At 46.7% G+C, this 14,068-nt stretch overlaps 1 protein-coding gene across 1 annotated transcript; it reads left to right on the top strand.

The window, feature by feature from the left end:
* Positions 1 to 376: 376 nt before the first annotated feature.
* Positions 377 to 2,305, top strand: LOC125541802 (vegetative cell wall protein gp1-like). The gene is made up of 3 exons (XM_048705115.1): positions 377 to 1,245; positions 1,414 to 1,500; positions 1,609 to 2,305. Exons 1-2 carry the CDS (start codon positions 399 to 401, stop codon positions 1,497 to 1,499), a joined length of 933 nt encoding a protein of 310 aa, XP_048561072.1. The 5' UTR covers positions 377 to 398; the 3' UTR covers position 1,500; positions 1,609 to 2,305.
* Positions 2,306 to 14,068: the final 11,763 nt, after the last annotated feature.

The following is a 14,068-nucleotide window of genomic DNA, read 5'->3' as shown; positions in this document are numbered from 1 at the left end:
TCCATAACTCCATGTGAGTGCATCATGCAAATCTCATTTCTGACCAGATTTGGCAGTTGCAAAGCAACTCCATTTATCCTTGATCCAAATCTTCTAAACATTACCAGGGTGAAAGTTCTTTTTACCCTAAACCTCGCAGACAAACTCTATGGCTCCAAAACCCATCCTGTTGATCACTAGTGCTCACACAAGTTTACTGCAGTAAACTTCAAAGACTGCTTACCGTTTAACCAAATCACTTTTAACCAATCTACCACTTCAGTTGAAACCTCCCCAGGAAGGACAAGCCCCCAGACATCGTTTGGCCGGCCGTGTGCCACTGTGTGCACCAGTGCGCGCGGTGATCACGAGCCTTGGCATGCACTGTGCGCGCTCTACTAGCGTTGGCCGCGCCCAGAATGGCTTCTTGCTCGGGCCCCTCTCCCTCTCGTCGTCTTTGCGCGCGTGAGCATGTCCATTGTCTTCCTCTTGTCGTCGTCGATCACCTGGACCCCGCTCCCCCTCCGGCAGCTTCCTCACCGACGCAAGCCGCCGCGCGTCCACGAGCATACAGTGCCAACCGGGCATTTATGGCGTTCAGCTTCTTCTCCTCTTGTCCCCGAGCTTTGCTCGTCCCTGTGCATCATTGTAGCTCTGCTGCACCTCTCAGTTGCCTTCCCCGAGCTCATGTGCGAGCACACAGATCTGCGGCGCCGGCCACGCGTCCGCGGCGACGCCAGCGCGGCACGTCCTCGTCCCGGCTATTTAAGGCCACCCGAGCTCCTCCTTTCCTTAGCATCGGCCTCCCCTCACTCCCAGCTCCCTCCCCAATCAGTCAACTGAGCCGGAGGACCTCTCCCCGCTGCCCATCGCCGCCATGGCCGCCGTCGGGCTCTGCTCAAATCCGAGTACCCCAAGCTCCTCCCCTCCTTCTACCACCACCAATAGAACACCACCACTCCGGCGACCATCCCCATGCCCTTTTCCCCTCGCCGGAGCCGCTACGGCCTCGAATCCCATCTCCACCCGAAGCCCCCTCTGCTGTAGTGCTTGCTGCTCTCAACCCCGCCCTCCTTGAGGTCCGTTCTACCCTAGAGCGGGTCGGCCTCGTCGCCCTGAGCACGTGGGTAGGTCAAGCGCCGCCTATGGTGGCCGGAGTCACCGGCGATCGTCGTCGAGGCGGCCGGCCTCGCCTCTGCCTCGGCGCGCGTCAAGAGGAGGAAGGAGGAGCCAGGAGGAGAGAGATGGATAAGGCGGACCCCACCTGTACGCCTCTAAGCCGTCTGGCCCCGCCTTGCCACACTGGATAAGTGGAGTCGTATTCCTCGGAATACGTCTTCCCAGCTGGAAAGCATAGTTTCGTTCTGTTTCAGCTGAAAATGCGTTTTCCAGTTCTGAAAGCGTATTGTCTGAAATACGTTTTCTGTTTTTCAGCTCAGGGGCTTGTTTGTAGAGATATTCTTATAGATTGGTTCCTGAACTTCGTCGGGCTACATCTTTTTAACCACAACTCCAAATGAGGTGATTCCAAAGCCCACTTCTTCATCTCATCGAGACCATTCTGATGGAAACATTTTCACCATGTTTTGACATTCTGAAAATGAACATTATTCCCTTGCCCTAAATCAGCTCCCTCCGAGAGAGTATGATTTCCGGCAATTCGTTCCACGAGTTCTCGCGCTTTCTCCTGGTGATTTCTTCCACCCCAGGCAAGCCACAATACCCACTTGCATGATAGTCATGCAGTAGCTATGGTTTTCAACTTGAACATTTATTAAATGATTGCTTGTTTAAAATATGGTTATAGTTGTCTCGGTACTACTTAATAAATGCTTACTTTCTTTCTATGTTGTTATGCACCGGATTTGTCATGCCCTGCTAGTTGTTAGTATTCCTTTCATATTCTTATGCTTGCTAGTAGTACATATTGATGTTGGTAATGGTCTTCGGTGCATGACTGTCGTCGGTCCTGAGTACCATTGTTATGCATGTCCCACTGTATCTAGTTGGTGAAATGCTTGCATGATGGCATTGTTGATATGTTCTTGCATGATATTTATTGTTGATGCTAATGGTCATGCTATGTTTCGTAGAAGTATGTACTTATGATGTTCATGCTAGTCTGTATGCCATGTTTAGTTGGATATAATTCATTGTTGATATGGTGGATAGTTATGTGGTTCTCTCGTGATTATGTTGATATCATGCTCATGCATTGTAATATGCATCATGCTAGTTTGCCATGGCTCAGCATATTGCATTCAAGTTTAACCGGATGTAATTGAACTTGAACACCTGTTGGCTGAGTCATGGTGCCACCATATCGAAACTGACCAGTGCAACCACGCTTACCTTTATGGGAAGGTCCTAACTGGGTCTATTGTCATGCCTCTCGTCGGTGCCTCCAATGAGGGAAGGTTATGGGCACGCGCTACCCTGATCAGGTAGGCGGACATAACCTTGTGTGCCCCTGGTTTGGATGATAAGCGCTTTTGTCCCCGAGTGGGATCGTTTTGGCCACGATGGTGGTCGGTGTGTCTTTGGTAGACATGGGGCCACCCAGGACTAGCCCATTGGGGATTGGGTCGGAGTGGCCGGGAGAGTGTCATGGCAGTAGATCGGTTCTATCGGAACGCCGTTGGTCCACCCAAATGGGAGTGCGAGGCCATGGGTTCCGTGGTGTGGGTACAGTGCGCTACCTCTGCAGAGTGTATATTAAATCTCTCGATAGCCACGCCCGCGGATAAGGGCCCAGTTCGTGTCGGTCACACTGTGTGTCAACAGTATTAATAATAACTTGACTAATGACAACCCCGGTTCGGTGATGAAATAAGTTCGTGGTGATCGCCGTAAGGATCACGAGTTACTTTGGTGGTGATCGTCGTAAGGATCGCGAGTTACTTTGGTGGTGATCTCCATAAGGATCACGAGTTACTTTTGTGGTGATCGCCGTAAGGATCATGAGTTACTTTGGTTGTGATTGCCGGAAAGATCACCATTGGAGATAAGATGGTTGTGATCGCCGGAAGGGTCACTATTTGAGATAAGTTGGTTGTGATCGCCGGAATGATCACCGTGGTATCGAGGATACCGAGTTGTTGGATATTCGTGATGTTGTGCAAGAATCGTGGGTAAAGATCTGTTGACACACGAACACGTCATGTGTACCCTCGATGCCGGGGGTGATGCACCGCAGCTCACGTCGAAGGAGACCCGACCGACAGCGTGATACGCAAGACAGTCGGCGGGCGCTTTTGCAGACCCGAAACCCCGCACACCCGGGAGGGACCCCGTCAGGGATTGCGGCGGCTATGGGATGCCCTAGGTCGATTCGCTCGCCCCTAGAGCCTCGGGATTCGCAGCTCTCAAACACAAAGAACAGCGAAGAACGAGAGAGAAAAACGGTGGAGAGATAAAACGTAGATGAAAAGGTATATATTGATTTGTTCGATTGTGTGTTGTTCAATCGGCCGTCACCCCCAACATATATAAGAGGCGGTTGGACTTCTCATACAAGCAAAGGATTCATCTAGGCTTTCCTTACAAGAAAATTACATCAATTCACGACCTAGAGTCTTAGTTCTGGCCCCACTTGGATTCAGCCCGAATCTGATCCAATCTTCTGTCTTGCTCCTTGCGTGGGCCGTGGAATCTGCATATGACTTCCAATGGAGACGGTTCAAATATCAATTTTGTACGCTTCAATGATGCCAACAATCCGTATGTTGATCACTTTTCCAAATAAGGCCATCTTGAATACTCCACGGGGTCATCTTTAATTTCAAGTCGGACTCGGTCATGTAGCTGACTGGACAATTCCTCTACGTCGGATGATGATGACTCCAAAAGCAAAGTTGACCGTTTCGATGTTACGAATAACTTTCATGTTGAACACTTCTTCATCCGAGTCCATCTAGATAATCATTTGAGCCCATCTTCAGCTTCTGGTCAGATTGGCCTTGACAATTTCCACCCAGCAAGCTCTTTTCCGGCAAGCTTTTCAGCCCGGCAAGGTCTTCGCCCGGCAAGCTTTTCCCCCGGCAAGCTTTCCTCCCGGGCAAGGTTTCACACCGGCAAGCTTCTCCGCTGGCAAGCTTTCCATGCCGGCAAGCTTCTCCGCCAGCAAGCTTTCCACGCCGACAAGCCCTCACATCGGCAAGGTTTTACCCCGGCAAGGTTTCATTCAGCTGGCAGAGGCCGAATACTTTCTCACTCAGGGCCGGCCCGCGAAGTGTTGCCTCTAACTTTTGCATACGAACCCGGATTCGTGACCATGCCAAAATCTGGTGTCAACACATGCCCCCCTGTTTTTCGGCAAAGCTTGTATGCCGAAAAATAACTTGTATTGTGTTTGTTCTAAGGACGATGTCAACACTCCATCGGCCATTTATTTTCCTCAGGACGATAATCAGGTATCGGCCATGTTTGTGCTAAGGGCGATAATCATATACCGTCCATTGCCCACTTAGGCTTCTTGCCACACACTTGGGTGGTATTTCTTCAAGTACTTGCCATTGAGAGCTCGAGGTAACAGTGCCCCTTGTACGGATTCCACCAAATAAGAATTTCCAGGAACTATTCTTGCAATTCTAAAAGGACCTTCCCAACTTGGAGACCACTTCCCAAATTTTCTGTCCCTTGAACCAATCGGGAGAATTAATTTCCAGACGAGATCGCCGGCTTCAAAATTCTTCAACTTAACCTTCTTATTGTAAGCCCTTGCTACTCTCAACTTGTCCCTCTTTATGGCCTTCAAAGCAGCCAAACGTTTATCGGCAATCTCATCAATATTGTCCATCATCAAGTTATAAAAGTCTACTGCTGATAAATCATTTTGTTTGGCTATTCTCAAAGCATTCAAATTCACTTCCACCGGTAAAACAGCCTCCTGACCGTATACTAGCTCATATGGAGTCACCTTTGTAGCACCATGTCTTGAGATCCTATGTGCCCACAAAGCTTCAGACAACAACTCAAGCCATCTCCTTGGATTATCCTCAATCTTCCTATTGATGAGCTTGACTAAAATTTTATTGCTAGACTCAGCTTGTCCATTGGCTTGGGCATAATATGGAGAGGAATTGAGCAATTTTATGTCATAAGATTCGGCAAATTCTCTAACTTGGTGTGACATGAAAGAGGAGCCTTGATCTGTAGTCAATGTTTGAGGAATGCCGAATCTATGAATAATGTGCTCGGTTATGAATTTAATCACCTCCGTATGTGTCATGTTCTTGAGAGGTACTGCTTCAGACCATTTAGTGAAATAATCGGTTGCCACCAATACGAACCGATGCCCCTTTGAGGAAGACGGATGAATTTGTCCAATAAAGTCTAAACCCCATCCTATGAAAGGCCACAGCTTGATAATGGGATGTAACATAGCAACAGGAGCCAACTGAATATCACCAAATTTTTGACAAGCTTCACACCCTTTGTAATATCTGAAACAATCATTAATCATAGTCGGCCAATAAAATCTAGCACGTCGTAGCAACCATTTCATCTTGGGAGCCGATTGATGAGTGCCACAAATACCTTCATGGACCTCCCCCATAGAAACTCTCGCTTGGTCCTCGTCCAAGCACTTTAGAAGAACATCATCAACCGTTCGGCGATAGAGATCATCATCTCTCATTGTATACTTGAAAGCCATCCGCCGAACAGCCCTGTCCACCCTTCTACTAGGATCACACAAATAATCAACAATGGGTTTCCTCCAGTCTTGACTTTCTCCTGCATTGAATATTTCATTAATGGCCGAAACGGTGGGCTTCGGTTCGGCCTCCCCTACGTCGGCAAGACTAGACATCGGCTTTTCAGAAATATGAAACACGCCATGATCAACATGGTAGCCGGATGCCTGTTGTGCCAACTCGTTTGCTTTCCAATTGTCATGTCTAGATATATGAGCAATGCTAAAACAATCCAAAGTAGAAATTATATCTAGACATTTATTAAGATAAACATTAAGTGATTCGTCCAAACACTGAAAGACTTTGGATATTTGCTGCACCACTAGTAACAAATCACCATAAGCCTCAATATGTGTAACACCTATAGCAAGCAACATCTCTAAACCGAATAACAATGCTTCATATTCGGCTTGATTATTTGTGCAAAAATATTCTAAGCGGCATGAGGCTTTAAAAACAGCACCATGAGGAGATATGTAAACAATACCAACACCTTGGCCATTGCTACAAACTGAACCATCAAAATATAATCTCCATGGTACTAATGAGACAAGGTTTATATCAATGTCATACTTGTCATCAATCCGATGTTCAACAATAAATTTAGCAACGATTTGGCCTTTCATGGATTTTAGAGATTCATAAGCCAAATCATATTCAATCAAAGCATAAGCCCACTTGCCAATTCTACCACTAAGAATTGGCCTATGCAACATGTACTTAATGACATCGGTTTGACAAGCTACTATACAAGCACTCGGCACTAAATAATGTCTCAATTTTGTGCAAGCATAATATAAGCATAGACATAGTTTCTCAATAAATGTATACCTTGTCTCGGCGCCCAACAAGCGCCTGCTCAAATATGTAATAGCATGCTCTTTTCCCTCGGTTTCTTGAGTCAAAACAGCACCAATAACTTCTTCTTCTGCTGCAATGTAAAGCCTGAAGGGTTCCCTATGCTTGGGTGCTTTCATCACCGGAGGAGTGCACAAATAATTCTTGATCATATCAAATGCTTCTTGCTGTTTTGCCCCCCAAGTGAAATCAGCATCATTCTTTAACCGAAGGATAGGAGTAAACGCATCAACCTTCCCTGACAAATTAGCTATGAACCTCCTCAAGTAATTGACCTTGCCAAGGAACTTTTGCATATCTCTCTTGCATCTTGGAGCTTCCACTTTCTGTATGGCCTCTATCTTTTTGGGATCAATCTCTATGCCATCTTCATGGATAATGAAACCCAAAAACTTACCAGCTGACACACCGAATGCACACTTCAAAGGATTCATCTTCAGTCCATAGTTTTTCATTCTTTCAAAAGCTAAACGCAAATCGGCCAAGTGAGATTCAAAAGCGTCCGATTTGACAACAATATCATCAATATAGACTTCAAGTATGACACCGAGTAAATCATGAAAAATCAAATTCATAGCCCTTTGATATGTGGCGCCAACATTTTTTAATCCGAATGTCATCACTGTCCACTCGAATAAACCAAGAAAACCAGGGCAACAAAAAGCTGTCTTGGACATGTCCTCTTCGGCCATAAAAATTTGATTGTATCCAGCATTACCATCTAGAAAGCTAATAACTTTATGTCCAGAAGCATCATTAATAAGCATATCGGCTATTGGCATGGGATACTCATCTTTGGGTGTAGCCCTATTCAAATCTCTGAAGTAAATGCACACCCTCAACTTGCCGGATCCTTTCTTTTCCACTGGGACAATGTTAGAAATCCACTCGGCATACCTGCAAGGTCTAATAAAATTAGCTTTAAGCAAACGATCGATCTCTTCCTTGATCCGGTCATATGTTTTTGGATTAAACTTTCTGGCTGATTGTTTATATGGTCTAAAACCAGCCTTTATAGGTAACCGATGCTCCACTAGCTCTCGGCTTAAACCTGGCATCTCATGATATTCCCACGCAAAGCAACAGACATATTCTTTCAACAGCTCAATCAACTTAGCTTTATGATCGGCTCTTAAATTTGCATTTACAAATGTCGGCCTAGGAGTTGAACCATCTCCTATATCTATCTCTTCTAATGGATCGGCCGATGTAAAACCTTGTCCTAATTTATCCATATCATCTAACTCTTCTATAGACTCATACATATCGTTCTCATTGGACCGATATTCTACAAGTCGCTTTTGTAGCCACTCTGAGTTAGGATCCATTTAAACATATCATACCTTGGAGCCGATTGCATTCAGTCGGCTTTAAAGAGACGGGCACGAAACCATTCTTGGTTGCGCTGAGAAAATCGAATTCTGATAAGTCACGTCCCGTCAAGCAAGTAGCATTTGGGTGTTGCCAATCCACCGATGCCTCGGCCAAAGCAACACAGGCCGAGTTATCCGCATGAATAACTTCCACCTCATCATCAACCCACTGGATCAAAAACTAGTGCATAGTGGATGGCACACACTGGTTTGCATGAACCCAATCACGGCCTAGTATGACATTGTAGTTACCTTGCACCTCAGCGACAAAGAATGCGGTAGCCAAAGTTTTACTTCCCACCATGAGCTCCACATACATCACACCTTTGGCTTCAGTTTTCTCTTTGCCTTCAAATCCATTGAGCACCATGTTGGTCTTTATCAACTCTTCATCATGCAGCCCCAATTTTTTGAAGACTGAATACGGCATAAGATTCATCACAGCACCACCATCAACAAGCATCCGAGTGAGCGGTGATCCATTGATATGACCTCTGAGATACAATGGTTTCAGATGCGTTACTGGGTCTTTTGGCTTCTCGAATATTGCATTTTTAGGGCCAAAATCCAGCTGAGCCACCTCCCCTTCCTCATTGACAGCATGAAACTCAGCAGGTAAGTAATATACCATATTGATATCCATACCTTCATGAACCGACGTAGACTCATAGTCCAACATATCATCCTCTTCTTCAAGTGCATCCACCGATTCTGAAATTTGTCCAAGTGAAGGAGAAGTAAGAAGTGTCGCAGATAATGTAATAGCTGTCGCATCGTCCTCCTTTGGTGGCGCAGGTGCTGCTATGATAGGTGTAGAAACAACTGCATCTTGTATTTGCTTAGGCCTCCACACTTGTTTTGTAGGCACCATGGGCCGACTGTCATTGAACAACTTATCCCTTTGCTTCTCGGCTTCTTGTTTTGTCATCTCTTGACTCCTTAACCTCTGTAGTTTCCTCTTTTGTGTTTTTGTCAGCCCTGGAGGACACCACTTTGGCTGAGTGTATTTAGGATCTCTCATCTTTACTTGGCTGGTGTTTCCTTCAAGGTCATTAGCTAAGTACTTTGGCGCGATAGCAAGTATTGGCTTAGTCGGATCGTTTTGCATAATCGGCTGTTGTATGGCGAATGTTTCGGTGCCCAAGATGAGTGAGTCGGCATCGGTTTTTTCCTTGCCTTTGCTTGACTCGACCATTACAGCACTTGGCGACTTAACACGCCATTCTTGCTTGCCGACCCTTTTTTGATTATCTTGCACTGGCCGATCGACACTATTGTTCAAACGGCCTCGTGTGGGATAAGAAAGTCTCTCATGAACGGGCCTCCTTTGTTCTGCCCAACCCGGATGAAAAGCATAAGGGGCATTGGGGGCTGCCACCATCCTCCACTGAAGTCTGCCATGTAATATGGTACATAGGGGAGAGGCGGTACCCATGGTCCCGGCGCCCACGGCCCATATGGCCTTGCATGATGCTGGAATAAGCACATTCCTTTCTGTTATAGCTTGCATTAGGCCAAGACACATTCATATTGCCATGCCATAGCATGCATCATATTGTTGCATATCGTCATGTGTTGATTGTGTTCCGATGTGTTCTTCGTGGTAGGTTCTGCCTCCGAGGATATTCACGAGTATCCAACTGAAGGGCAGTATCCCACTACCACTCCATCAGGCAATCAACCCATTGATCATTCCGATACAAACCCATGTTCTCGCTTCTGCTCTTGTTTACTGCATTAAGAGAACGCGATTCAAACTGCTGTGTGCTACGGTAGCTGAACCCTTATCCTCTGCATGACCTGTCATTGCCACAGTAACTAGATGAAACCCACTAGCATGTGTAGGAGTTGATTGAGCCATGTATGTGATTCCTACCTTGCTATGCCTGCTATGCTTAGAGTTGTGTCAGGTCTGGTTCATCTGGGTGATGGGCTAGAGTGAAATGATTATGTCGGTAAGGTGAGGGATGTGTTGAACATGTTTTGGTAAAGGTATCGATGAGAGGCCATGTAGGAGTACATGGTGGGTTGTTTCATTGAGGCCACCATAAGAACTGAGATCTGTATGTGTGATTTAAGATGCAGTTACTACCGTACATTGGGCCCGAAACCAATGGACCCTCTCGGCTTCTTAATCACCCTAGTACTCTGTCCAGGAGTTGCAAATAGTTTCTGGTGTTTGTAGGTTATGTGTTGGCGGCCGTGCGTAGCGCTGACCCTAAGGGTGGGCTATGTTGTGGTAGATACACCGTGGCACGGTGTACCGATTCACCCGTTTGGTGTCTCGGGAACCCTGTTCACATCGTTCGGGGCCGTAAGTGGAAACCTCGGTCGGACTCCCTGCGGATGGAACCTGAATAGGCGATAAACCTGGACTAGAGACTTAAGTGTTTAGGTAGGCCGTGGCCGACACCCTCGCTGGGCTTCCGCTTGAAGGTTGCCGAGTACATGTCGTGTAAACGGCGGTAAGTGGTGAAAGCGTGTATGAAGTACACCCCTGCAGGGTATAAAACTATTCGAATAGCCGCATCCGCGGTAAAGGACTACTTGGTTGCCTATACAGTTCATAGACAAGTTAATGGATACTACTAAAAGACTCGAGATAAGTGTGAGTACCGAGGATGGCCCTCTCGTAGGATGACGAGGGAGGATCCCCAGTGGAGTATTGTGTTGGTGAGTAGTGGACTCGTGTGCGAAAACTATTTTACTAGTGAAGTTCTGTAGGATAGCTTAGCCAAGAGTCAAAGCTGGCTTGCTGCAATAACCCCACCACCTTCTTGAGAATGAGCATGTATATTAGGTTCTAATGTAAGACTTGCTGAGTACCCTTGTACTCATGTTTGCTTAATTACTGTTTTCAGACGACAACACCGCCCCCTCCGATGGGTTCTATGTAGACCTTGACGTCGACGAGTGACTAGCCACCCAGGTGGTGATCCTGGCCATGGAGGGCCCTATGTAGATAGACAGACTTCGAGAGGCCTTCTTTATTTCTAGAGTCTATACTCAGACTAGTTGCTTCCGCATGTGCTTGTATGATTGTATGACTTGAGTGTCGGGTCATGTGACCCCTATCTGTATGAACTTGTTATGTATGGCTCCCTGGAGCCTTTAAATAAAGTACTTGAGTTGTAGAGTTTTGTTGTGATTCCATGTTGTATGTACTCATATCGGGCATATTGTGTGTATGATTGAAATGCTTGGTATGAGTGGGATCCGACAATCTAGTTGTTTATCCTTGGCAGCCTTTCTTATGGGGAAATGTAGTCTAGTGTTCCTCGAGCCATAGTAGTCCGCTACAGCCCGGTTCACCGGAGCCCTGCTAGCCCAGCACTACTGTTCAGGACACTTGACTGGCCGGCATGTGTTTCACTTCGTTCCTATGTCTGTCCCTTCGGGGAAATGTCACGCGGTGATATCCGGAGTCCTGCCTAGCCTGCTACAGCCCAGGTTCCCCGGAGTCCTGTTAGCCCAGTGCTATAGCCCGGAATCACTCGCTGATGACCGACATGCTCGATGTGATTCATGTATGCCTGTCTCCATAGGTCTGTGCCGCTTTGGGTTCATGACTAGCCATGTCAGCCCGGGTTCTCTGTCATATGGATGCTAGCGACACTATCATATACGTGAGCCAAAAGTTGCAAATGGTCCCGGGCCATGGTAAGGCGACACCCGTGGGATACCATGCGTGAGGCCGCAAAGTGATATGAGGTGTTACTGGCTAGATCGATGTGACTTGGAATCGGGGTCCTGACAGCGTTGGCATCAGAGCCGGACTACCTGTAGGTTCGTTGAGCCAAGTTGGTCGATGTCGAGTCTAGAAATGCTTTAGTTATATGTAGGTGAAACACCCTCGAGGCGACTATAGCTCCCACGTGTCGAGGCACGACTTAGAGACATAATCGCATTGAAGGCATATGTCGCAAGTTAGGCAATCTTCACAACATCCCATGTAATATGATAATAAAAAGGGAGATAACGTAGTTGGCTTACACTCGCCATGTCAATCAAGTACATAAATAACATTACATCATCCAAACACTCGTGGCCCGACTACGGCGCCAAAATAAAAGAGAACCCAACATGCGACACGGTCCCCATCACCCCCAACTGGGCACCACTACTGATCATCGGGAAAGGAAACATAGTATCGTTGAGAGTCTTCGTCGAACTCCCACTTGAGCTCATACGCGTCTCCTGGAGCGGAATCATCGGGCCCTGCATCTGGTGTAATAGTAATCTGTGAGCCACAGGGACTCAGCAATCTCGCACCCTCGCGATCAAGACTATTTAAGCTCATAGGTAAGGCAAGGTAAAATATGAGTAGAGCTGCAGCAAGCGACTAGCAAATATGGTGGCTAACTTATTCGCAAAGGAGAGCGAGAAGAGGAGGCAAAGCGCGAGCGAGAAACTAGAGAACAACCTGCGCAAACATTACTCCAACACCGTGTCCACTTCCCGGACTCCGCCGAGAAGAGGCCATCACGGCAACACACTCAGTTGATTCATTTTAATTAATTAAGGTTCAAGTTATCTACAACCGGACATTAACAAATTCTCATCTGCCCATAACCGCGGGCACGGCTTTCGAAAGTTCAATCCCTGCAGGGGAGTCCCAACTTAGCCCATGACAAGCTCTCACGGTCAACGAAGGAATAGACCTCCTCCCAAGACATTCCGATCAGACTCGGTATCTCGGTAACTCAAGACACTTCGACAGGTTAAAACAAGACCAGCAACACCGCCCGAATGTGCCGACAAATCCCGATAGGAGCTGCACATATCTCTTTCTCAGGGCACACTCAGATGAGCCAGACGTCGGGTAGGCCAGCCCAGAGTTGCCCCTGGTAGCCCCGGACATCGCTCAATGGGACCAACACTCAGAGGAGCACTGGCCCGGGGGGGTTAAAATAAGATGACCCTTGAGCCTGCAGAACCCAAGGGAAAGAAAAGGCTAGGTGGTGAATGGTAAGACCAATGCTGGGCATTGCTGGAAAATCTTTAATCAAGGCGAAATATCAAGGGGTTCCCATTATAACCCAACCGCGTAAGGAACGCAACAATCCGGGAACATAACACCGATATGACGGAAACTAGGGCGGCAAGAGTGGAACAAAACACTAGGCGAGAGGCCGAGCCTTCCACCCTTTACCAAGTATATAGATGCATTAAGATAACATAGCAATATAATGATATCCCAACAGGTAAATAAATGTTCCAACAAGGAACGGCCTCCAATCTTCACCTGCAACTAGCAACGCTATAAGAGGGGCTGAGCAAAGCGGTAACATAGCCAATCAACGATTTGCTAGGACAAAGGTGGGTTAGAGGTTTGACATGGCAATTAGGGAGGCTTGCAAGCAAGTGGTAGGCATCGTAGCATTGGCATAGCAAAAGAGCGAGCAAACTAGCATAGCAAAGATAGAGTGATTTCGAGGGTATGATCATCTTGCCTGCACAGTTGTCAGAGTTGACTGGATCCTCGAAAGCAAACTCAACGGGATCCTCGTTAGCAAACTCGTCTCCCGGCTCTACCCAAACAAGACAAACAAGAAACAAGGATACAATCAACCACGTGCAAATGCAAACAACACGATGGAAAGATGATATGCAATGCGGGATGCGATGCGGGATGCAAAATGCAAGATATGACAGGAAATGCATGAAGCTGGCCTCAACTTGGAATTCCAAGGGTGTCACTGGAAATATGAGATGAAATCACTTGAGAACTATATAAAGAACGCCGGAATCAGAGTTACGGTTTGGAAATGGCAAGCGTTTCAAAAATGACACCGGTCTGCGATTTACAGCAAGTAGGCATCTAAATGCAATGAAATGGACATGCTACAGCGCCCAAACATGACAACAAAATACATGTCAGGGATGTACACAAGATGCTTAACAAAAGTCTAGCACTGAGCTACGGCCAATTCATCCATTAGGAGGTTCAAACAAGCATGGAAAAAACGCAAATGGTAAAATAGATCTCAGACTTGGTGAAATTAACACTTGTCTGGAATTTCAGATCATATAGCCCTCTTCGGACCAACAAAACTACATGCTACATGACATGAACATGATAAAGAAAGACATGGCATGGAGCTACTCAACAAGCTTAACAAAAGTCCCTTAGTGACCTTGAGCCAAAAGGGATCACAAAAT

Source organism: Triticum urartu, chromosome 2 (genome assembly GCF_003073215.2).
Source record: "Triticum urartu cultivar G1812 chromosome 2, Tu2.1, whole genome shotgun sequence".
NCBI lineage: Eukaryota > Viridiplantae > Streptophyta > Magnoliopsida > Poales > Poaceae > Triticum > Triticum urartu.
This window is presented reverse-complemented; position numbering and strand designations above follow the sequence as displayed.